Genomic DNA, 27,498 nt, shown 5'->3' on the forward strand with positions numbered 1-27,498 from the left:
AAATTTCAAGAAAAAGCATAATTTTGAAGAAAGTTTCATAGAAATGGTCATCAGAGCAAATTAAATTTAAAACCCTCTCCCTCTCCTTCCTCTTCCTCCCCTTCTCTCCTCTATTTCTTTCAGATACTAAGGTTGTACAGCTTTGCAAAAGCACAAGAAATATCAGAAGTTCTGAAAACATCATTGATTAGTTAATAAAGATAACCCCCTTCTATCTAGGTACAAATGCCTATCTCTGACCCGTCCAAATTACTTTCCAATAGTTAACCAATTATGCAATTATTATGTAAGATAGCAAATAGCACTGCCTATTCGTAGATAAGAAAATTAAGTCACAGAGGTTAGGACGTACCATCAAGTCCTTAGGCAAGTCCCAGAAAATCAATTTCAAGCATTAAGCTTACATAACACTCATTCAGCAGACATTTCAGAGACTTGCTAGGCACGGTTTTAGATCAGCAGTGATGGTGACGAGCTCCTTATCCCCGTGCAGCACTCAGATCAAGAGGGGAAATCAATGGTCAACCAGTATCTATCATTAGTTACATGATTCTAGCCCTGGCTTGTTTTTTGTTTGTTTCTTTGTTTGGGTTTTTTGCACGTCATTTATGGCTAAAATGGAAAAGGACTGGATTAGGATCCCCTTTTCCCAGATGGTGTACACAGCACTGTAGGGTTATCAATGGACGGAGTCCATTGATAACCAACTCTCCGAGCTGATTGGGAGAGTAAGCTCTGGGAGACATGTTTAACTCTATTTTAAAGTGGCCCCCTCCTTTGTACCAAATCAAAAAGGGAGAAAAGATAATGGGATTGGAAATAGGAGATAAGACAGAACTGCTTGTTCTAGAAGAAATTAATCCTCTTTCAAGCCATGTCTTCTGCTCATCAACTCAAGTTGTTGAGAGACTTGCTCTTCTTGGTCCTTGGCCCCTTCCCCTGCATGAGCATCAGGAACTCAGTACCATTCATCGTGAACTGATTGCCCAGGGTCCTCCGATATGAGAATGATAGAAACAGTCCCCCGAGGTAGGGACTTGACCTGTTTTCTGGGGGTTTAGTCACTTACATTTTCAAACTGGTAAATATTTACAACAGCTACCTGGTATATGTTTCATAGTATAAGAAGGTGAGGGGGGTGATTTTTAATTTAATCAACTCTGTTACTAAGCCAAAAAAAAAAAGAAATTCTATTCATACATTATAAAATATTTTATTTTGTAAACTGAGGAAATGATGCTTGAAATAATAAAATAGGGAGTGATTATGAAGACATGTATACTCAAGCTTTCTAATGTACACTTAGCGTCTTAAAATGTGACATAGTTACATCTAAACTTGAATCTGTAAAATAATTTCAAATTAAATATTAATCAAAGGTACGATTCTACCAAATCAATTTCATGCATTGCCATTTTGAAGGATGAAGGCAAACTGAAGTATAAATTATTTATAAGAAAAAATAACCCACAATAACATAGAGCTAATTAACACAGTAACTGTAGCATTCCAGGGCAAGAATAGAGGAAGAGGGTTTCTTTGTTCATATTTTTCCTAGCCAAAATTTCATGAATAAATCATATGCCTCAACCCTATTTTTAAGAATCTAAAGAAGATTTGAATCTGGCATTTTTTTCAAAACATTAAAAAGAACTTTAGCTGAATCCATAGTAGCATATACAAATATTTCCTCAATTTGGATGTGTGTGTATGAGTTTGACCGTGTGTGTACACTTTCTGACTTCAGCAAAAATCCTTTTAAAACTGGAACCACTTTAGTGCAGCCACTATGGAAAACAGTATGGAGGTTTCTCAAAAAAGTAAAAATAAATCAACAGCAATTCAAATTCCAGGGATTTTTGCAGGAAATGAAATTGCTACCTCAAAAAGATGTCTGCACTCCTATGTTCACTCCAGCATTATTTACAACAGCCAAGACATGGAAACAAGCTATGAATGAACAAATAAAATAAATACTGTGTGTGTGTGTATTTCCATGCAAAGGCAATGGAATATTATTCAGCCATAAAATGGAGGGAAATCCTGTCATATGCAACATCATGGATAGATCCTGAGGGCATTATGTTAAGTGAAATAGATCAGACAGAGAAAGACAAACCAAACTCACAGATATAGGGAACGGATTAAGGGGTACTAGAAGTGGGATGAGGGCAGAGGGGCGGGGGAAATTAGATGAAGCTGGTCAAAAACTATAAACCTCCAGTTATTAGATAAGTCAGTCCTAGGAACGTAAAGTACAGCATGATGACTCTAGTGACCAACACTGTATGCATATTTGAAAGTTGCTAAGGGAGTAGATCTTAAAAGTCCTCATCATAAGTGGGGCGCCTGGGTGGCTCAGTGGGTTAAGTATCCACCTTTGGGTCAGGCTGCTTTTCCCTCTCTCTCTGCCTCTCCACCTGCTTGTGCTCTTTTTATCTCTCTGAAATAAATAAAATGTTTTTTTAAAAATCACAAGAAAAAATAATAATTATATGCAGTGAAAGATGCAAGCTAAGCTTATTTTGGTAAATATTTTACAATATAGACATGTATCAAATCATTATGTATATACCTAAAAGTAGTAAAATTTTATATGTCCATTATATCTTAATAAAATTGGTTAATTAATTAATTAAATTGAAACCATTTCACTTAAATTAGCACTCTTTCTATCCACCCCTTGGTAGCACTGTTATGGCTTAGAAAATGGTCAGTATAACTGAGTCAGTCAAAAGAAGTAGCAATGTAGAGGACTGTGTCCTTCTAGAATCTAGGCTTTACGTCTTGCTGTAAGAAAAAGCAGAAAGAATGTTCTAAAATTTTAAAATATTTAATATGTCTTATATTTACATGAAAACTATATTTTTTAATTATCTTATTAAATCTTCATAGCAATGATTTTATTTTTAAATCTAACATTAGTAGAGAAAAATCTGAATTCTAAAGTTTTTGGAAGGATTCTCTGTGATCACGCTTCATAACTGATGTTCAAGCTATGTGTGTTAGGATTATAATGGAGTAAAATTTTACAACATACATTGAAATATAAATGTTAATGAATAGTTCATTCTATGAAGCTTATCTAACAGTGTAGGCGGAAAAATGATGTTCATTTCTACTGAAGTAGAAATACTTCAGTAGAAATACCCATTTCTTTTTCAATATCCCTGTACAGTATCCACTATTTAGGATAAATGCCAAAACTTAATATCATTTTTAAAAGCATATTAAACTTCATAGTCTGAGCTAATGGTCAGAGTATGATATTAAATAGATGAATATTGTACTTGAAACTTTTCTGAAAAATTAGCTGAGATATATAATCATAGACTTGACTCGTCAGTGGAGTTGGTTCTAGGGAACAAAGCTTCTGAATTGGAAGCGGGGGAAAAAGAGTGAGGCATAAAACACACCAAGCTAAAAAATACAGATAACCTGTGTAATTGCCCATTAGCACCTTTGGATGTAAGGAAAAGATTTTCCTAATTATTGTGTGTTGGTTGGTGGGGATCATTATATAAAATTGTTTACTGATGGAGATTTAGTAATTACATACCGTCTGTGACCTGTACTAAGTACTACAAGTTACATAGTCTTTAGAATTAAGTGAGAAATTCCAAAAATCTAATTACAGTACAGGGGTTACGGACGATGATAAAGGAATTAGGGAGGTGTACGATTAACCTTGATGTGACAGCGGAAAGGGTAGGATACACAGAAAAGGAGGCTCAGAGTAAAGGATCGCTCTTCTGAGCTCTGAAACAATAAACACATTTTTCCAGACCAAAGGGATAGGATAAGGAGAGCATGAGTTCTAGGTCACAAGGCCAGGATCGTACTAATCCCTGCCCATTATTTTCAAGAGTTTAGACTTTAGGGATATTCAAGAACCTCTGAGTGAGCGATCAAGAGTTATTCTTACAAGTAATTTTAGAGTTTAGACTTGGGGATCCAGGGTGGTACAGCTGGTTAAGTGTCCACTTTGGGCTCAGGTCATGATCCTGGGGTCCTGGCATAGAGCCCCAAGCTGGGTTCCCTGCTCAGTGGGGAGTCTGCTTCTCACTCTCCTTCTGCCCCTCCCCCCACTCATGCACACATGCTGCGTGCATGTGTTCTCTCTCTGACTCTCTCTCAAATACATAAAATCTTTAAAAAAAAAAACAGAGTTTAAACTTTAATGGCACTGAGAATCTGTGAGTAAGCAATCAAGAGGGAGAGATGAGATTTTCACTTGCAAAAGAGTATTACAGTTATCTAGGTGAGAAATGATGGTGACACTAATTAGAATAAAAGTGGGGGAGTGGAGATAAGTGAAGATACTTTAAAGCTATTCAGGACAAACCATCAGCAAGACCTAGGATCAAATGATGTAAACAGATGGAAAGAACGGAAGAAAGAATCTCGTGTTTCTGGGTGGGAAGGCTGGCTGGATGGCGGTAGTCTTTTCATAGCTGGGAAAAAAACAGAGAAAAGTCAGGGATGGAAAGGAAGATGGTCAGTCTCATATTGGACATTTGAGCAGAGGTACTACTGGGACCTCTGAGTGGAGCAGGGTGTAGAGATCCAGTCCAGAGATTAAGAGAACAGGGAGTAAATCTGGACAATAGTTCTTCCTGAATCCAAAGAGGTAGGTAAGGTCATCCAGGGTAAACCACAGAGTGAAAAAAAAAAAAAAAAAAAAGAACAGATCCTCCAGGAACTTGAACATTTCAGCGATAAGCCAAGACCCAGCCAGACAAATAAGAAGAAAATCAACAGCACGTAGGTAATGGACCTTGCTAGTTGCCTACTAAACATCTGTTCTCTGTTCTTCTTTTCAACAAATACCAAATTTTGTTTGGGGAAGAAATGGGTTGGTTAAAAACATCTCTCCTTGCTACAAAGGAAACTATGGTCTTCAAGGTGCAGTCACTTGCCCCCAGGATAGCAAACCAAGATTTAGTTGCAGGTTCAACCTCTCCAGGAATGGAAATCTAAGCCAATAAACCTGAAATTTTCTGGTTAGCACCAATGACGTAATCTGGTACAGGGAACTGCTCTATTCCTCAAGGGAAGATGAGGTAATGTATATGATGAGACCCCCTAACACTCTCCTTAATGAAAGGTGACCTTGCCAGAAACAATCCTTCCTTTACTTTTGCTGATAACTATTGGCCCCACCCTCCTTCCTATAAAAACCTTCCATTTGTTGTTACAACTCCTAGGGGCATCTCTCTACTTGCTGTGTGGGATGCTTCCTGATTCATGAATCACCTAGTAAAGTCAATTAGATCTTCACATTTACTCCCCCGAGTTTTGTTTTTTAACACGACGCATCTTTGCAACTACAGCTGGCCATGTGACATAGTTCTAGCCAAGGTAATGTAATAGAATTCTACCCAGTGAGAGTTCCAGAAATTCATTGTTGTCCTGTGTTTTTTTTTGGTTGTTTTTGTTTTTTTTTGTTTTTTTGTTTTAAAAGGGGGCGAGAGCTGCTGACTTTTTATACTTCTCTGTCTAGCACAGCACAGAAAGATGATATTGATAGGTACAGCTAACACGTTGTAACCACCAGGAAGAAAACCACATAGTAAGGCTGGCAGAAGAGCAAAATAGGAGGAAGCTGAACTCTTGATGCCCTTTGAAGCTGTCATACTTTTATTGTACAGCCTTCCTCCAGAATCAAATTAAAACCAGTCTATTAAACTGCCCAACTTTGGTTACATGCAGTAGGATCTAATGTGGATCTAGCTGGGTGCCATGAAATTCTGGGAAAGCGAACATTTCGCAAAGGAGGTCTGTTGTGTCAAATGCTTGCAAGAGGTAAATTATATCCATTACACAAAACAAAGTTTAGAGAGCTGAGGTCAAGACTATTAACAGTAATAAGAAATTAGTGAAAGAGAAGGCTAAGGCCACACATGGTGCTAAGCACCTCTTTGCAAAGTTTTGGGAATGCACCATATTTGAATTGCTTGTATGTTTGGAAGATTGACTAGACCCCTGTTATAGCCTTCAACATACTGATGCAGAAGAAAACATTCCTGGAAGAAAAAAAAATGGAAATATAACAGTATATCATATTCTTTACTCTTATGTTCTTGAAACAAAGAAACCATGTAGATAAGTGACCACAACCCTGAACAGGAGATACACAGACACTTTTGTAATTATATGTCCACCCATAGGACGCCAAAACTAATTTTTACCAAAACTGCATTCTGAAAAAACAATTTGCTTTCTGAGAAAAATATTTTGGCATTCCATATAAATGCGGGAATTGTCGTAATGTAGATTCCCCTACTCATGCTTCATAGAATTCATTAATATTTTAAAACCTCTACAGTCTTATGGAAAAGAGATACGTGGAAAAGTTTGTTTAAAGACTTAATGTACAAATTATTTTTTAACAGCATACAGAAATACTTCACTGGAACATATATATTTTTTAAGTATTTTATTTATTTATTTGACAGAAATCACAAATAGGCAGAGAGGCAGGCAGAGGGAGAGGGAGAAGCAGGCTCCCCACTGTGCAGAGCGCCTGATGCAGGCCTCGATCCCAGGACCCTAAGATTATGACCTGAGCCAAAGGCAGAGGCTTAACCTGCTGAGCTGGAACACATTTTGAGAAAAGCCACAATGAAATATTTAAATGCTCACCATGCCAATGACAATAACTATATTATAAACCCTCAAAAATATATTTGTCATAAAAGATATACCATGCACTGATATATGAAGACGATACATCCTTTCACCAATATTTATAGGGATTTTAGGTATATTTATGTATGAGAGGCTGGCTGACACTGGGAAAGGAAAGCTCGTTCTGAATGTAACCATATATGGCATTAGTTTGTCAGCCTTCACTTACCTGCAATGAAGAGAGACACCCTTTGGAACCATAGGAAAGGAAGGAATACCCCTATCCATCAATGTGCCTACCATAGTGAAGAGCTCATGATACAACAGTCACCATGTATATACTGCTTTGTCAACCAGCCACACTTCTAAGAACTTCGTATATATCAACTTATTTAATCCTCCTCAAACTTCCCTAAGGTAAGTAGCATGAATATCCCCCTTTTACAGGTGAGGGAACTGAAACATAAAAAGCTTAAGTAAACTCACCAAGGTCACAGTTATGTTAAATGAACTTGCCTTGACTTTGCTGAAAACACAATTAATGAAAGAATTAGTTGTCACTTATTCCGCACAAATTTTATAGGTACGAGTAGATATCTATAAACAAAATACATATGTGTAAACATATATACAAATTACAAACATATAAATTCTATTTTTAACTATAAAGAATGTCCAGAGTGTACTCTATAGATAAAAACCATTGTACAGGGTGAAGAGAACCTTTACCTTCAAACAACACAAAGTTTTCTTGGACTAGTTCCTAAGAAATGTATGGTTATTCATCTGGGGTTGATGATTGAAATTTTGAGGGAGGCTTAAAGAATTATAACCAATATAGTTCAGAAAGAACAGAGATTTTAGTGGTAATTAGTTGAAGGAAGAAAGGGAGAGAAGGAAAGAAAGTAAAGAAAACTGTTAAGGAGTTGATTTTCTTGCCTCCTGGTGGTACAGAATATGACCACAGAATTCTGAGTTTCTTCAAGGTTTCAGTTTTTGGTGATTTAGGCAAAAGATGAGAGGACAGGAGTTAAAGGCAGCTGTCAACATGTTCTCAATCCACGGACCACAAAAATATTTTCTACTCTCCTGTGGAATTTTGGCTCTTTGCTACTTTCTTTCCTGAGGTGGTCCCAAAGGAAAATACACTAGAATCATATTTTCCAAGAATTCCCTTAAGTATGATTCAACAAGGTTACAACCTGTCCTACGCTCTCGATTTAGAACGAGGAGAAGTCACTTGAGTAAGCTACGATAGGCGCTGAGTTTTGTGATCAAAATGCTCTCAGTATCCTTCCACAGCAAACATAGACTCCTAATCCATTTTCTGGTGTCTGACAGAGATAAGAATCTGATAAAATGGTAACTTAATGTGACTCAATCTAGATAAAGTAGAGTATTGTGTGGAGAAGAGATACAGGGTGATGGAGAGAAAGACATTGAGAAAGGATATAAATCCTTGGGAGTAAGGGATGTCCTTTTGCATTTTCTTTTTAACTTTCTGGCTTTTCTTCTAAGCTCTACTTCATCCTTTATTGGATAAGATTAAAAAGGTCCCCATTCAGGCATACTAAATAATATGGTCATAAACTTTTATTTCTCTTGACAAGTGTAAAATGTCATAGGCGCTATTAAAACTTCCATTTAGACCTTAGGTTAAATATGACTTAAAATGTTACTAAAGCTACAGTTTCCACTTCGGAAATACTAAGGGACTAAGATTAAAAACTATTTTATACTCAGAAACCTAAATTAAACATCAGATATAATTTATTAAAAAATTAGGCCTTGCTTAATAACTATCTTCAAACATATGAGATGCTATATTAAAAAAAAATGGCTTTTCTATTATCACTTAGCCTATAAAACGAAAGAAAGACTTCCATAGCATAGGATTTAAGTAAATGAAAGTAATAACTTTGTGTTAACATATGCTGAAGCGTGTGAGGGTTACTCATGATGGAGGCTAGATAATCTTTGGCTCTGAACTGAGTTTAATACAACAAATGATCTTTAGATAATTTAAACTAAAAGTTAGAGGAACAGATTAAATGACTTCCAAATGACCCTCCCAGCATGGTTCTATTCATTTTAGTAAATTCTAGAGTGCTAAATTTTCATTCTAGAAAACGTAAAGTAAAATTAGCCATAGATACAGTATTTCACATTTGGATTATGCTAAGTAAATACAGACTTCCATGAATTTACATAAAAACACCTAAGATATGGTTCATGTATTACTTTTCTTGATAAGTGGTGTTATGGAGATTGATAAAGTTTTGAGTATCCTGTTCTTTGCTTAATATCCCACTATCTGTAAATATTAATACATAGTAAACACTGTTTTCCTTCTCCATCCAGGCTAATAATATATATTTCTGTCCTCTTTTAAGTGTAATCCTTACCATAACTACAACCCCCAACACATACTCTACCTCTCTTCCGTCTGCATTTCTCTCACATTTTCTCTTTGTCTGTCTTGCTCTCCCTCTCCCTTGTCCCCTCTTTCCCCCACCCCCAATCTCTCTGTCTCTGTCCCTCTGTCTGAGTTTCTCTCTGTATGACTCTGGATGTGTTTCCCTCTGTGTCCTCCTGTACTTTTCTTTCTGTGTTTCCCCCTCTCCATCTCTGCCCCTGACTTGCTATCTCTACTAGTCTCCTATATAACCTTCTCTACTCTCCCCTGCCCTCGGTCCTGGTTTAGAAGCCCAGGGTAATTCAAACCCACTGAAAATCTTGTTAATTGCATCTCTCTTTAAAAAAAAAAAAAATCAGCCACACTGGGTTTGCATTCCAAAGGTTTTCTTTGTTCTAGGGGATGAGGGCGGGCCTATGAACTCTAGTTGAGACAATGTATACCACTGCTTCTCCAATCTGAATTTGCACAAGTTACATTGTAATACTGTTAAAATACAGCATCTGATTCAGCATCTCTAACTTGCTTCGAGGTAATGCCAACGATGCTAGTCCCCAACCACACTCTGAGCAGAAGCCTCCAACTGCTGCCTGTAACCCACCGGATCCTTCCCTCACCTGAGTTTGCTTCCATCACGTGGCTACATACAACATTGCTATCCATATGGGTTTCTTCTCTTTCTTATCTCTATTTTGCCTAATTACTGCAGTGTCTCGATTTCATTGGTCTTTACATCTTAATTTTAACTAAGCTTTTTTTAAAAAAAATATTCATTAACCACAAACTAAAGCCTAAGAGTGTAATAAGAAATTTAAAATATTACTATGCTGTCATTTCCCTTCAATTTCTCATCAAATTTATTTCATTAAATATAAATCTACTAACTTATAACAGCTTTATACAGAATATATGGATTAATGGTAAAGTACAAGAATACACATAATTTCTTTTTTTTATTTTTTAAAGATTTATTTATTTGACAGAGAGAAATCACAAGTAGACAGAGAGGCAGCCAGAGAGAGAGAGCGGGAAGCAAGCTCCCCGCCGAGCAGAGAGCTCGATGCGGGACCCGATCCCAGGACCCGATCCCAGGACCCTGAGATCATGACCTGAGCCAAAGGCCGCGGCTTAATCCACTGAGCCACCCAGGCGCCCCACACATAATTTCTGTTACAGAACATTTATTTTGTGTAGTTTTTCCCACCCAGAAAGAAAACAGAGACGGTAAAGACACTTCGGTCTTATTCTGCATTTATAGATTTTCTCAAAGGAACTTCAGAAAACCCCTCCAGGTACTGCTAAATTTCCCAAATAATGTTATCCACCCCCCCCCCCAGAAGAGCTTCCTTTATTTATTTATTTATTTATTTATTTATTTATTTATAGGCAGAGGTCACAAGTAGGCAGAGAGGCAGGCAGAGAGAGAGGGGGAAAGCAGGCTCCCCGCTGAGCAGAGAGCCTGATATGGGGCTCAATCCCAGGACCCTGAGATCATGACCCAAGCTGAAGGCTGAGGCTTTAACCCACTGAAACACCCAGGTGCCCTCCCAGAAGAGCTTCTTAAATTGTCCTGAACCTTGAAAGAAAGAAAAACTCCCAGGGAAATAGTATCTGATGACTGCATTCTAAGCACTGTGCTTTCAAATGAGTGCTGGAGAGCATGTGAACTGCTTGACATCACAAAGAAACTGCGGGAATGAGGGAAAACGGTAGGTTAGTCTGCTTCTTGAAGTGGCATTATGACACTCTATCATGGTTGTCACACGTGGAATAAAGTGCTCCTGAGTTACTCTAGATCACTTCACTTGCAATGTGCTGGGAATGGTGGTAGGCACTTGGGTCATGGCATGGTTCCCTCTTGAGATGACGGCAAGGTAATAAGAAGTGGAACAGGAAAGTAAGCATACCGCAAGCTGAGATACAAGAGGAAAATATGATTTCTTGGGATTGTGATGGGCTGCAGCATACGGAACTACTGTTCGCTTCTCAATGATAACATCACCTTACCCAAACTCCCAATCCTATCTGTATGGTCATAGACTTGACCTGGACTTTGCTGTTACCAATAATTGTATCTCTTGCAAAATTTCAGCCTCTACTGAAGCCAGGTCTTCAATCTTCAAATTGAATCCTTGCTTTTCTCTTCATCTCCATTACTATCACACGCTTCACCAGCATCATCTTCTGCCTGGAATACCTAGGGCCTTCCTACTTTGTCTCTCCCCATCATTCCGCGACTCATTCTCTACGCATGTAGTACTCAATTATTACACGATTCACATTTTTAAAGTATAAATCAGATCATGTCACCTCCACTATTGCCCAAAAACCTGTGGTTCTCATTGCACTGGACATATAACCCAACATTATTAACCTGGTAATGGGACCTTGCATGATCTAGACCCCACCTACCTCCCTAGCTGTCTCCCTTACTCAGATACCGTACCAGCCATCTTTCATTTTCTCAAATATGCCCAAGTCTATATTTTCTTACGGCCTTTTAGATGTACTGTTCTATTTGCCTGATAAACTTTTTCTTTTACTCTGTGTCTTGGTACTATCTTCTATTTCAGTTCTTAGTTTGACCCCAATTATTCTGGACACTTTTCATAATCTTTAACCATAAAGTTATTTGTATAGTAGTTGGTTATTTTCTGTCCTTATTTCTTCTCCCCACTGTATTGCAATTTCTATGAAGGCAGAAACCATTTCTTTTTTTGTTCACCACTGAATAGCTAGAACGAATGAGAACGCCTAGAAAGAGTTATTTTGGAAAAACAAAACAAAACATTTTTGTGGGGGATAAACTATATTCTAGTATTTTTCACATATTTATTTAAACTCTGACTTTAAAAACATTTTTAATGCCCACTTTGGGTAACACAGACAGACAGAGAGCATTTATACCCCCCAAAACACTCAATAGTATTTTATTTTAACCTGACCAAAAAAAGTTTAAATTGATCATTAATGACAGCTTAAACTAATTTATATTGTATTAATTAAAATTACAGACACCTGAGTGACTCAGTCAACTGAGCATCCAGCTCTTGATCTCAGCTCAAGTCTTGATCTCAGGGTCATGAGTTCAAGCCCCACAATGAGCCCCACACCTAATGTGGAGACTACTTAAAATAAATAATCTTAAAATTAATCATACTAAGAAGCTTTGGGTATGTTTTATTAAATAAATTTATCACTCATTTTAAAATACATACAAATTATTCTCAAGCTGGTCTGTGTATGTGGGAAAAACTTCCAGCATTTAAGTCATAAATAAATTAGTAGGATTAAAAGGAGTAGTAATATGATGATAAGATTTGAGAGGTAACCAGATCTATCTTGTTATTTTAATATATTTTACAGACAGTACTGTTGAAAGGAGGAGACACTGCCAAGAATTTCCCATAAATAACTAAATACTGAATTGATTTTCTGGAAGCCTCAAGGGGCTTTATATCTGAGCATCAACTAGTGCTGAAATAATCATCTTAGTATTTTTCAGCACATATGAACACCATCTACTTTTTGAGAAAATTAAAGGAGTGGCTCCTGAGACTGGTAATGGTATATGTATCCTCTAACCCCATAATTACTGAATTGAGTCTTGTCCAGGATGGTGTATCTAGTAATATTCAGCAGAAGGAAGTTGTTTTGCAGTATCCAACCTGAAGAGCTAAACTTTTACAATTAGTCTTTATGATATAGATACGTGTTCCAACATACCCAATGCCTTTTTTGGCCACCTAAGACTGAACAATGATTAAATAGGGAATAGTTTTCCCAGAGCGAGTAAAGAGACCTAAGATTGTAATAAGAAATTTAAAATATTACTAGGTGTCTACCAAGGTGTCTACCCAACTTCCAACAGTAGTTAAGTCTTGGTGATGAGATTATAAGAACATGTACATATTACCACAAATAAAATACAATTTTTCAAAGTTATGTAAAAATGATCTCTTTAAGCTTATTAATCACATTCTTTAACTTGTGATTAGGAGTAAAGGGAAAGAAATGTATAAAATGCCCCTATTCTTCAGATGTTTCTACAAATCTACTAAAGATTAATATAGAGCAATTATGTGAGATAAAGGAAAAACATAAAAAGTTTGCTGAAAAAGTCAACAGAACATGTACCTTGAACCATGTTTAACTAGCAGGGGTTTCAAGATAGAAAATAATCTGTTGATTATTTATAAATAAATAGTCACTCAAACGGTCAGTCTTCTACTAAAATGCCCTTTGAAACTCGAACTTTCTTTTTATGCACATTGTCACTGTCCTCTCTCACGGACCCACGTCTTCATGGATTATGAAAATACAGGTTTCTGCCTTCATATTTCATATTAAATCCTCTTTGAAAAGATAAAACAAATAAAAGAGAGATAGGGAAGGAAGAAAAGAGGAAGAACTTTTACGTTCTCTCAAAAGAAAATGACCACTATCTTCTCTCTTAATGTAGCTATTAAAGGATGTTGCTCTTACTTTTCCAAACCAATGAAGAGTTCCCCTGACACTGCATTCACTTGAAGGTGTAGACAACACTTGATTTACGACACAATTTAAACCTGACATCTGGATGTAACAAGTGCTCTGACGGACCTACTATTTACTTACATTATGGAGATTACAGAACCTTTCCCTGATATTCTGATGTTTATTTCTCAGTTACTTAATAGGATAAAATAACTATAAACCCAATTAACAAAAATCTAAACATAATCATTAAAAGCAGCTATGGAGTAAATGTTTGTGTCTCCCTCCCCTGCCCCATTTAAGTTTAAGTCTTAATCCCCAGTGGGATGGTATTTGGAGACGGGGACTTTGGTTAGTAGTTGGGGTTGGATGAGGTCACTGAGGTGGAGTCCCTCTGATGGGACTGGTGTCCTTACACTAAGATAAAAAGACTAGAGCCTCTCTCTACCATGGGAGGAAATCAAGAAAAGAGCTCTCACCAGAACCCAACCATATTGGCACCCTGATCTCCAACTTCCCAGCCTCCAGAACTGTGAGAAATAAATATTTGTCATTTAAGCCACCCAGCTTAAGTCGATGAAGACAGGCAACAACAAAAGAATGTATTTGACAGACAGTAAAATTCAAGTGTTCAGTAACAATAATCATGTCAAAGAACTTAGCAAGGCTGCCTCTACTTAAGGGAATACATGCATTAATTTAATTAGGAAAAATGTAAATATTATCTCAACTGTAAAAGATATAAAACTGAATTTTTTTTATTTGTCCATGAAAGAAAAAGGATTTGAATCAAGATTATTTCATGTTCTGCATTAGGACTGAAGATTTTAAGGTAAAGGTAAATTTCTCATACCAGTGATTTCAAGTTGGTATTTAGTATATTCAAGACATTTTTTTACTTAACCAGAAGTTAATTTAAGAAAATTTACTTACTGAAGCATTTACTTATATTTTAATATATTAATGCACATAGCTTTAAACTTAAAATGAAATGAGTCCATTTTTCAAGTCAGAAGCATCAGATCCCTTTTATATAAAAATAACTGTGGTGTTTGATGGAAAGAGATAAAGAAGAAAAAAGTAATAAAAATAACAGTACCAATGATTAAATTTATGATTTAAAATTTATGATTTGTAATTATGTGGCAGTCATTGTGCCACATACTTTATATGCATAATTTAATTTAATCATGAATCAATTTTGGAACAAAGAATCAGTTCATTTTAGTAATGTAAGTGTACCAGGAAGTGAAAAGATTTTTAAATCATTAAACTAAATGACTAACATTCTTCCTTTGAATACTGAAAACAAAAATAAGATACAAAAAAGGTTTTAGAATGTGGTAAAAACACTTGAAAATGCCTAGTTAAAACAATAAAACAAAATTAAGTAGAGGAAACAATATTTTTAGATACGTAATATAAAGGAAATTCAATTTCAAAAATAAAAGGACTATCCGGGAACAATGTGTGTGTGTGTGTGTGTGTGTGTGTGTGTGCGCGCGCACGCGCATATAAACTGTATAAATAATTCCAGTGTCTGACAATAATAGAGGTCAGATTGATTATGTGTGTGCACATAATCAATCAATTGATCAATCAATATTTTAAAGTATAATGGCATGTATTACTTCCACCTACTCATCTGAACCATTTTACCTCTAGGAGTAATCCTTCCATCTTCCAAGGTCCAGATTTTAGAAATACATTCTATTGTATCTAGGTAAACACATGGCTGCTTGGCATCCATGAGTTTACTTTGTCATTTTACCGGAAGAAAGAAAACTGGGTAAATCAAATCTAAATCACTTTGATGAGTATCATTTAATAACAACAAAAGATCATGCTATATTGGGAGTAGTTCACCTCAAAATATAAACATTTACCCCAAAGTAATTACCACTAAATGTACCCCCAGTTAATAAAATCTGGGAAGACTTAATCTTCCATTAATTGAGAAAAATGTTTGTTTGTTTGTCTGTTTGTTTCTCCAGGAAAGATAGTTCCTCCGGTTTTGCTGCTACAACAGCCAGCAGATGTCTGCCTAGTCTAAAGGGAATTTCTTTTCCTCAAGAGAAAACAGCTTAAATAGGAAACAAATAGCCATATGCGAACTGTGCCCTGCTTAGCAGATGACGTAGAGGGCCATGTTCTACAATGGGAAGCAGGAGGGTCAAGGTTCAGATTAATTTTCCTTAAAATTCAATGCAATTACCCAAGATCAAATTACTTATTAAATATAAGTTGTGTCTAAGAATTGTGTTATTAATTTGTGCCAAGCACAAAATGGAGTTCTAAATTTAGTAAGTGATGATGTTGGGTACAGGAGAATGGAGAATGGTCCCAATAAACATTTTCCTAAACATTTAGTAGACTCTTAAATAAAGCTAATACAAGATAAATGAGAACATACCACTTGCAAGACCATTTTAGAAAGCTAACTTTGAAACTGAATTAGATAAAGAGTGAAGTTTTCAAAAATCTTAGAAATAGCGAGTGGTATCTCCTAAATTTTCCAATGTAATGTCCCCATTAAGTTATAGAATTCTTGGTTTGCAGAAAAGAAGAAGAAGAAGAAGAAGAAGAAGAAGAAGAATTTTAAAATATATTGAAAAAATCAATCTGTGATTAAAAATTATTTTCCTTTGCAGAGATAAACTTCAAAAAATTCCAGGAAACTTTAGTAACAACCATCATATATTCCTTAGCATTTCAATTTTTAGACTTTATGATTGTGTGAGATAACTTTTTAATTGCATTAAAACTGAACTTTCAAGAACAAGGATTGCAGCTTTTACCACATGGCAAGGATCCACACCGAAAGGCTGGCCAGTGCTTTTCACTGGGTCTAACCTAGTTATGATGGGGATTTAAATGAAAATAAAAAATAACTAATCCTAAAAATAACTAATAAATGTAATCCTTTTGGTGTACTTTAAAAATTTCAATAAATATTAAAGACACAAAAGACATGATTAATATCATTTCTATACAGAAACAAAGGTTTTCAATGACATTCAATATCTTTTTTTTTTTCCAGTGGTTGAGAGATTGACAATTGTTAGGAACCGAGAAATCTAGTTGTTGTTACAGCTGTAAAACCTGGTTTAAAGGCAAATAAAACACAGGTAAATGTTTTTAAAAGCATTACCAACAACTGTGCTGTGAAATCTGGATTGCCTCTAGACACTTTTGTTAATGCTATTACTCTGGATTATAGACTCACTAAGAAATTAGATGCAATCTTTGCCTTCCTGTGTCTTTGGGAAGAATAAGAATAGTTCTTATTGATTTTTTTTTTACACATTTTTTAAACTAATGTGTAAAAAAAAAAGGTAGTAATATTCTCCAGGAAAAAATAAAACCAAACTAGAACCGTACTTTACAGATTTAAGCCACAGCAAATACGGCCTTTGTTTCCCTGGACTTCTACTCCTAACCCCTACCTCCCCACATACACACATGACCTGGTTTTTTATGTAACATACAAAAGGCAACTTTCCATTTTAGGACACAAACATACTTTAAAATGGTGAATTAACAGTAACTATTGTCTAAAATACATAAATAGGTGAACTATATCACTACATATCTATTTGTAGGGCACTAAAGCCTGAATTTACTAAATCATTTTTTAAACACACAGAACCCATTTTAATTCCAGAGCATTAATTTTTCCCATATAAATTAGGTTATAAAATAATACAATTTATCCAAATAAAAACACGTTGCTAATTATTGCAATCAAACAAGTAGAAAAATTGTTGATTACAAACACTACTCAAACTTTTTTTGGGATTTAGTATAATTATTATTATCATCACTAATAAAAATCTTTATTACCAAACTATCCTTATGAATGTCAAAATATGTTTGATAAATATACTATATACATGCTGCCCTTCTACATGTATGAATTGTTAATGAATATGATCTTAAAGTATTGTTTAAAGTATCTTAACTATATTCTCTTTTCTCTGGAGCTTGGAACATTTTGGAGACATAATGAGAAATATCACATGAAAATTTGGGATGTATGCATTCAGGGACTATTATCTGCATATTTTGCTGATAAAAGTTATATAATGATCTTATGTCTGTTTTCAGTTCCTTGAAGGTATATTTGTTGACTAAGACTGGAAAAGCATTTCCCATAATGGACTCACAAAGTAACGGGAGGTCTTGCTTAGAAAAAGAATTGAACTGGATACTAATAATGTCTTTTAAAATAGTTACACAAAAGCCAGATTAAAAAAACAGAGCTCTCTAAATCCCAGTGCATTAAGGGTATCTTGATCATCTAAAGTAAAACTAAAGGAGTTTTGAAAGGCGAGATCTAAAGGGTAAGCATTTAGATGTTCTATTCAAGTTTATAACATTTTCTAAAAACTCTGGCAATGATCAGAATGCAAGTATTGTAAAAAATAAGACAGAAACACAATATGATCTCAGATATATATTTCTATTGGTACACACTTCATTTATAAGGGATTATACTTGCAAAGAATAAACAAGAACTCTGTTTTTCCTTCTGATCTTCGGTTTCTTATCTACCAAAAATAAGAACTGGTCATCTATACCATCTATACGAGTAGGTCATCTATAACATCTTCCTTGATTCTCTATATTTGTATTCAAATGTTAACTTAGTTTTCCCCCCACAGGGAATAAGTATTCTTAAATATAAATGTGTCAAAAGGGAGAAAAGTATTAATACCACAACCTGAAAGAAAACTGTATCAAAAAATACATATCCTTTTAGAAAAACATTTAAACGTCTTTTGCCTGCACCACATTTCAATTTGGGAAGAAAGGAAAAAGGAAGGAAAGATGGTGGGAAGAAAGGAGGGAAGGAATGGAGGAGAGAGGAAGGGAGGGGGGAAAGGAATGAGGGAGAACGAGCGGGAAGGAAGGGGGAAGGGAGGAGAAAAAGAAAAGTAGCCTGCTGCTCTGATTACAGCTTTTGTTCATCTCACTTACCTAGTTCAAGATTTTCACTGAGAATCAAGGCAATAAGAGAAAGTACAGTAGGTCTGTGATCAAATGTGAAGAGAAATATAAACTTGAGTTTTAAGTAAATGTTTTAAAAAATGTGAGTGGCTTTAAACGGTTACTTTCGTTTTTTTAGCTACTTAAATTTTATGCGCATGTTGGACATCTTCGGCATTCTGTCTCACCCATAACTCTCCATGGATCTATGTGTGTGATCAACCCATCTTGATTCTTGGAGACTGAGTCCATTTTAATAATCTGATTAAGTTGGAAAATCTGTCTTTAAGTTCCTTTCTATGTCTATAATTGCACAACTACCTGTGGATTGATATACTCAAGTTCTAGATGAATGTTAGAGACAACAGTAGAGATTATGAAGCTGATTATATAGTTCAATTTTGAACATAAATTATATCAAAATATCAATCATCCTAGAAAACATTATAGATACATATACACATAGTTATGTCTGTAGTTTCACCGTTCATTTTATGTAAAGTATATTAGAGATCTAAACATTGTCTTTCCAACCAATCCCTAGGCAATATTCAACTATACTTATAATACATAGAACATATTCTTCCAAGGATATTAGACTTTCTGGCTACGTCTTAAATGTTTACTAAAAATAAGAGAAGCCCAATTTGTATTGAAATACATTACGCACCTAACAATTTAATCATTAGTCAAGAGATCCTTCTTGAGGTGATTGCAAATGAACTGTATTTGGTATCCATGTAAATAACTAAACCATCAACTACCATAGGATGACATACACAGGTTTTCCTCCCAGACGGCACTACAGTAGCCAAAGTAATAATGTATGAGGCACATATGTCTATTTCTCTACCTATACCTTTACCAAAAGTAGAATACACTTCTAAGAATTAGAAGCATATGGTTTAAAACCATATCTTACACTACCAGTTGAAAGTATATCTCCAAACGAAGACAAATGAAAAATACCCCTGCTATTCTTTCCACAGAAATGTACTTGCATTCAGTATATTTGAAAGCAACAAAGAAGAAGGATATAACAATTTTTTAAGAATAAATCAATTTCAATGAAAATATTCAACAGAACTACTTCACATCCCAAGTAGAAGGGTTTAACAACTATGTGCAAATCCCAAAGTAGCCTAAATAACCAGCTACGATGAAAAAAAAAAATCATATCAAATAGGTAGAGGACTGTATTCATACAAAAAGCTAGACATTTTGCTCATGTAAAGCCTGGGATAGGGGTTGGACTTCTTATTACCACTCTCCAGGCAAAAGATCCCACCACACCATTCCTGCTGTCAAGAGCCCAGAGCCCCATGTACTTACTGGCTACCTCCAGCGAAGCGTTATGGCTCACGGCCTCTCCGAGGTAATTCCTTGCTACACAGACGTAGACCCCTTCATCAGGCCTACTTTTTCGTCCATGTACTATACGTAAGAAAAATAAAGATCCACTCGGCAGCAACATTCGGTGTGAGCGAGGGTCATCTTTGTCTGTCTCCACTCTCTCCCCCCCTTTGTACCATTCGATAGTGGGTGTGGGGCGGCCTTCGGCTTTACAGTTCAAAGTGGCAGGTTCTCCTTTTGACACAATTAGGTCGGAAGGGTGTTCAACAATGCGAGGTGGAAAATCTTCCTGACGAAGACGGGAGCCTGCAGAAGAAGTGGCAAAATGGTTTCATATTATCATATGGAAACAACTAGAAATCTTATCGCAAAAGCTTAGCTGTAAGTACTACTATGTAAACAGGGCATAACAGTGACCTTTTATTTACTCCGGACCCCATCTACTAATTAGTCCTACCGGGGTCCACCTCAACCACATCGTGCAATTCTTGAATTCTTTTGACCTTCCACCTAGAAAATACTCTTGCTTTAACTTGGTACAAATCCTGTCCACTCTTCAAATGCCTTGTGCACAAAGCCTGTCAGAAGTCATCACCCTGTCTGTGTTTACCACATCCGTGCCTATTTTTTGCAGAGGAATGACTGAGAGAATTGTAGAGTGTTACAGATAATAGCACAGCTTCTTGGAATCTCATTTGCAACTAACATCAGTCAACACTTTAAAAAAAAAAACCTACTCGGTAGACCAGTGAACATCATATTCAAATTTATGATGAAACTGCTCTCTATATAAATTTTTCTATCTTCCTAAATAATAAAAGTGTGTGTGTGTATACACATTCCCAGAGTTTGAATTAATAAATTAATTTCATTAGTTGCCAATAGTGATATGTTAATATTTAATATACTTCAAGGATGAAATGTTATGTAATTGAGTTTAAATAATTAAATATAATATAGAGTGAAAAAGGACATTGGGTAAGGGCCTGCGTTCTGTATTACATAAGTGAGGTCCTGCGTGTTTGTGTCATTTAAATATTTCCTGTGTCTATACCTTATTTTTTTCCAATGAGATTACAACTTCTAAAACAGGGATCAAGATTCATCTTTTTTTTAATATTCCTACCATACTGCTGCTGTGGATAAATTTAACATGTAAATTTCTTAAATATTTCTCAAATGCAACAGCCCAAGGCTTAATTTAATTGAGCCCCAAACCTCGTTCTTATCTAGCCATCCAATCTCAATGAATAATGCAAAGTAGAAACCGGGCTTCCTTGACACCTCCCCATCTTTGTCCTCCTCCTTCCCGATATTTCTCAAATCAGTCTCCTCATCTCCATCTCTACAGCCAGCTACCAACCCAGGTCAAACTACTATCAATTCCCACCGGGATTTAGGAAATCTCTTAAACCGCTTCACTTCACTGTAGCCAGAAGAAGGCTTTGAAATGCAAATACAATCTGGGTTCTCCCCTACTTCAGTGGCTCTTAAAATATACTCGTGGCTCTTAAGATAAAGTCCTTAACAAGATCTACAAGAGTGTGTTCATTCCCCTGTCTAGCTCTCCAGACTTTTCCCATTCCACTCCTTTCTCTACTTTCTTCACCTCACCTTGCACTAGTTCACAAATACAACACGCTTCCTCCTGCCACAGGCCTACACCGGCCACAGGGGCTTGTGCTTGAAATGATCTCAAGGTAGTTAACATCCACTTTCCTTTTAAATCTCTGCCCTCCCTGGTCTTTCAAAAAAAGTTAAGTGCTCTGTTTATAAACCTAAATAGCCCTACACAGCTACATTTTGGTAAGAATGATCAGAATTGCAATCTCATTTTTTTTCTTTGATGCCTGGAATCCTGTATTTCCCATTGCTCTGTAAGATCTATGGGTCTGATTTTGCTCATGGTTGCTTCTCTTATGCTTGGCAGAGTGTGAGCATGCTACAGGCGTCAGAAAAAAATGAAAAAATGAATTAAGTCCTAATGGGGAAGATCTATTTGAGTATAATGATCTGAAACTTAATCACATATTCTATAGAGAGACATTAAAATATTTTATTTTTTAAATGATAATCAATGTGCATTCTCGTCAACCTTTCCTAGACTGTAAACTCTGCATGGACTGATTTATAAATCTCTAATTTTTAACTACTACAATTAACCTTTTTTCTTAATGAATGAAATAAACAGATGAATGGTAAAATTTAAAGAGCATTCAGTTATATCGACCGTGAAGTAAAGAAAACTGTCATCTGAAATCTTAAGTATTAGTTTTACAACCTGAAATATTGAGAAACAGCTTTAATTCAATGCACGGTATACAACATACTATAAAGTCTTTAAATGAAACCAACCACTAAAGAAGGAAGAAATAAACCGGCAACATGGGGGAAAAATAACTGAGAAACTCATACTTTCTCACAAAGGCTATACTGAAGTCAAATGAAATTTTAATTAGATTTTAGATTACTCAATCACAAATGTTATACAATTTCAAAGAATAAAATATATGTGGCCTGCCTTGACTTTAGCTATAATTACCAAAGGTGGACGCTAATGAGGAACAACTACTGAGGTAATAGCTATTTAATTAAAGCACTCATTATTTTAAATTCTGAAAGTCCATTTCAGATAAGAAATAGGGATGCACAGTTTGCAATGGGGAAACTTTGCTATGGGGAAAGGACATTTAAGACAGCCTGAACAGGGGAGAGTAGGCATCCTGAAACATAAAATTTGAGATGAGTCTTGAAAACTGAGTCAACAATAAAAAAAAGGAGATGATTTCACTAGAGGCACAACTGTCAAAGAAAGTTTGTGCCTGAAGAAAGCAATAATGGGATGAACGTTGTACATCAAGTCAAAGTTCTACAACTTACCTGAAAGCAACATAATATTGAAATATCTTAAGTGAGGCATGGGCAGAGTCATGCTTGGTTTTTTTTTTTTTTTTTTTAAGATTTTATTTATTTGACAGACGGAGATCAGAAGTAGGCAGAGAAGCAGGCAGAGAGGGAGAAGGGAGAAGTAGGCTCCCTGCTGAGAAGAGAGCCCAATGTGGGGCTCAATCCCAGAACCCCGAGATCATGACCTGAGCCGAAGGCAGAGGCTTTAACCCACTGAGCTACCCAGGTGCCTCCATGCTTGGTTCTGAAGAGCTCACCATTGGTGGTATGACAGTGGACTCTACAGTGGGCTAAATCAGGAGGTAATTGGTCGAGAAACTTTTGTACACTTTAAACAATAAATTCTGAAAACTTGGGACCTTGCCAGACAGAAAGGAAAACAGAGGAAAGAATCTAGAGATTTAGTTATAAAATCAACAGGATCTGACTGTCATGGCCGCACTGGCAATGCGGGATGAAAACGAAATGGAAAGTGCACAGGATGGACAAGAAGAACAAGGCAGAGGATTCCAAGTTTGTGATCTGAGCAGTGGGTGAATGACAGTCCCAATGAAGGTGCAAACTCAAAGAGTGAAATTTGTTGAGAGGAAGCACAGACGAGATGATTTATTCAGTCTGAGACATGGAGGGCTTGAGGTACTTCTTGATTTTTCCAAGTGGAGATGACAAGTTGCCAACTGAATATCCAAGTTTAACCTCAGAAAAAAATCTCAGCTGGAGCCACAGATGAGAATCAAGCTGGAGACTGAAACCATGGGAAAGAATAAAACTGTCCAGGGAATGTACAGAGGAAGTAATGGCCAATTACAGAACCTGGAGATCACCCAGATGCCATTAACATACAGTGGACCTCAAGACTCTCTCTATTCCTAACCAGCAGTTCCCTATAGCTGTACCGGAGCTAGCATGACTTTTGGGAATGGAAAACTCAGGCCTAAGCTTTCACCAGAATGTTTGTACAGCAGTATTCGGTAAAAGAATCTCAGCAATAAAAATGGCATCTACATTACTAAAGGCTAAATTGTCAGGCTACGTGAAATACTCTTTCCTCAGATTGTTAATGCCTAACTGCTCAAAAAAGGAGTTGTAGTTCTCAGGGTCTTCTGTCTTGCTAAAAGCACACTATGATACACCAACAGAAAGGTACCCTGTGCAGCCTTTCTCAAACTTTTTTGGCTACTGAACTCTTCAGTTTTCTTTTTCCAGGATATCCCACTGAACTTTGCTTCTGAGGAACACACTTCCAGAGAAAATACACTCTGTTAGCATATAATGATCTGAAGAAATGAATAGGTTTAGTCAAAAAAAAGAAAAAAAAGTTATTTGAATACAGAGCTTGTGCATTTGAAAATCCTAACAAAAAACATAGAAATCTCAAATTCCTCATACTGCATAACTTTCAGAAAAGGAAATGTCCAATTCCTGAGTGGTATTTATAATGAGTAATTGGTTAACCTCCCCAATAAAAATTATAAATGGAAATCACCTTTTCCAGAAACACTATAATAAATTATTCTTTATTATCAAGTCTAAGCAGAAAGGAAAGAGAAAGAGAAAACTAACATTAATTATCCATCATCCCCTTCATCACAACAACATCTTTATGAGGTGGGTGTTGTTATATCTGGTGTCCATATGGGGGAAGTAAGACTCTTAGCTGTCATTCAGCAAGAAGGTGGCAGAGCTCAGATTCAACTCGAGTCCAATTCAAAACCTTTCGTTAAAACCCAGAGCGAAACATGCTTTGTCTGTTCTTCTTTCCAATGCTTGAAGTGTTCATTTTGACTGCTTATCTTTAAATTGTGGATTATAAAAACAAAAAGCAGTCAAACCTAGGGGCATCTGTTGTTCCTTCCCTATGCATACAGAGAAAACCTGACTGTAAACCTCATGATTTCATACTCCTTTTACTTGGTAAAGAATTTGATAATGAACGAAAGGAGGTATAAAGCTTGTCTTATACTGTGTCATCTTCTCTAATTACGAACTTGAATTTTTTAGTAAATAGCTTAGAATGTCAGTTTTTAATACTGAGAACCTCAATTCCTATGCAACTCTTTATGTAGCTAAAATTCAGGATCACTGGGGCACCTGGCTGGCTCAGATGGTGGAACATGAGACTCTTGATCTCAGAGTTGAGTTCCAGCCCCATATTGGGTGTAGAGATTACTTACAATAAAAACATAGGGCGCCTGCATGGCTCAGTTGGTTAAGCAACTGCCTTCGCCTTGGGTCATAATCGTGGAGTCCCACATCGGGCTCCCTGCTCGGTGGGGAGTCTATTTCTCCCTCTGACTCTCCTCCTACTCATGAGCTGTCTCTCTCTCTCTCAAATAAATAAATTAAATAATTAATCTTAAAAAAAATAAAAACAAAACAAAACAAAATCTATAAAAAATTCAGTATCACTGGTTCCCAAAGTTTTTCCATAATCATACTTTGAAGCAAAGTCTCCCATCTTCTATCAATAATTGTTGATGCACTTTCTCAAAGGGAAACTTGAGCTATGCCAAGATCGTATAGGGAACAGCACCCATGACTCTCCGAAGAGTATAGATTACATACAGTCCTCCTCCCTAGAGCAGGTGGTGTTCGTCTCCTCTGGGTCACATAGCTTCTCTCTAAAATTGACTCATTCATAAAAAGCCTTCTCTCTTCCATCATAAATTCTGAGTTTCTGTAAGCCACCTGACAACCACCATTCTGGTTATAACAATTTGTTTTTACGTACTAATTTTTATGTTATAAGATGTCAGGCTTTTATTACCCTTAGTAAGACCAACTTCCTGGTTTCAACCAAACTCTGCATGGGAAACAGAAAAGTAACAAAGAAGAGAGGGTCAAAGAAGAAAGCGATGGGCAGAGTGAGGCTTTAACAGGGAACAAGGATGATCACAGCAGCTGTCCTCAGCACGAATCCTGGTAGAACTTTGGGAAGAGAACACAGTTGACTTTATGCACAGTCAGCATCAAAAAAAGGGGCAGGGCAGAATTCCTTCAACAACTGCCCAGTTGGAAGATAAAATATAAACATGAGTGACTGAATTATCTAAATATTTACACACCCACAGCTGGAAAAAGATATACACGTAAGTGCTAAGTATGTCAAGGAAATATATCAAAGTCACGTGAGATTTATAATGAGGAAACCAAACTCCTAGTTGGCTACAAACTATCCCCCCCCCTTGAAAACACCATTTTTTTAGACACACAAGCAACCAACCATTTAAGAGACAGATCTTGGTAATATTCTATTGAGGTATTACAAAACACACATGTATATAATTTTATTCTTTTGTCATATATATGATGCAACTCTTTTTCTTCCCCCCACCATGGCAGTAACGTTGGTCTCAGGGTTTTGTTTATGTTTTCAAGTCTGTTTCTTAGTAGATTGAGTGAAACAGTATTTATTTTATTAACAAAGCCTTATTTTGATCTGAATTTCTCTTTCATATTCTTTGGCAGGTTAAAATTAGAAAACATTCAATGATTAAAATATCCATTTGTCTCATATATCATATGAAAACATCTTGCAGCACAGAAATGCTTGTAAAATTACTAAAAGCATGAGAGTAAAAAGTTCAGAGAGGAGCTGACAGATGCACAATGAATATTAACAGACAATTGGTGACATCTGTCCTACGTGGGGGGTGGGGAGGTATATCTGTCTTACCCACAAACCTGTATTTGTAAAAGAACACCTATATTCTTAAAAGAACCTTGCCTCTTAACCTTTTTATTTAAGCTCCATTTACATTTTAAGGAGCATACAGCCTCCAATATTAACATAAACTCTAGCAGGGGCACCAATCCTGTAATTTTCCTGTCAGAACTTCATCCTACAAGGAGATATTTGTTAAAAATAAGAAGACAGCCTCCATTAATTACTCACTGCGTGCAGAGTAGACTTAAATCCCCTCTACTGAATCACACACATTTCCCAAATACTCACATATTATCAGAATAAGTATAAAAACAGACCATACCACAGGAAAATACATAGCTTCACCTGAACTTATACAGAGCAGAGGAAGACAAGGGAAACAGAACACTTTAAAACAACTATGCCATTTCCTTTAGCTACTTTGTTTCAGCCTAATTTCCTACCATTATAATTCCCCCTAAAGATGGGAGGAGGGGTTCTTAGCCAAAATTTAGAATAATCCCCAAAAGTAGTTGAGGGTCAATGATAGTATCTGTTATCTCAAACGATTATCAAAACTGTCCAGATGGAATTCTAGAAGTGAATCCCTGGGGTTTTTGTAATATTCCTATAGAATCTAATATCATCTGGCTGTGTCCCAAAAGGTATGAGGAAGACTGACAGTAGAAAAAGAGAAATTTTAAAAGCAATATTGCTTGCTCTCCACCTTCCACCCCCATTTTTAATAATATGGAGTCTAACTAGAACAGACTTTTCTGTCACGGGACCCAAATATTGCAGAAGCTACTAAGGCATTAGCAGCAGGAATTGCCACAGCGGACTCAAACCAGGCAGGACTTCATTCTGAGCTGTACCTAAATGGGTTGTAGGGTTGAAGCTGGTTAGCTGAGTTCATGCTTCCTTTTGCCCTTGAGGTAAAATTTCCAATCAATATACAAATAGGAGATTTCTACCTTCTGTAAAATGTCAAACAAAAATATTTGCGTATCTTAAAATCCAAATTTTCTCACTTTCCTACTCATTGGTCTACGTCTATAGTGAACATATATTGCATTAAGAA

General features: G+C 36.2%; 1 protein-coding gene across 2 annotated transcripts in view; it reads right to left on the bottom strand.

Moving 5' to 3' along the window:
* ROBO1 (roundabout guidance receptor 1) overlaps positions 1-27,498 on the bottom strand; it is a 1,158,618-nt gene that overhangs the window by 331,241 nt on the left and 799,879 nt on the right. For both annotated transcript variants that reach the window (XM_082690172.1, XM_082690173.1), the window contains one exon: positions 19,844-20,170. In XM_082690172.1, the coding sequence (XP_082546298.1) occupies positions 19,844-20,170 (327 nt within the window). The remainder of the gene's footprint in view (positions 1-19,843; positions 20,171-27,498) is intronic.

This window comes from Mustela nivalis (genome assembly GCF_964662115.1).
Source record: "Mustela nivalis genome assembly, chromosome: 1".
Lineage (NCBI taxonomy): Eukaryota > Metazoa > Chordata > Mammalia > Carnivora > Mustelidae > Mustela > Mustela nivalis.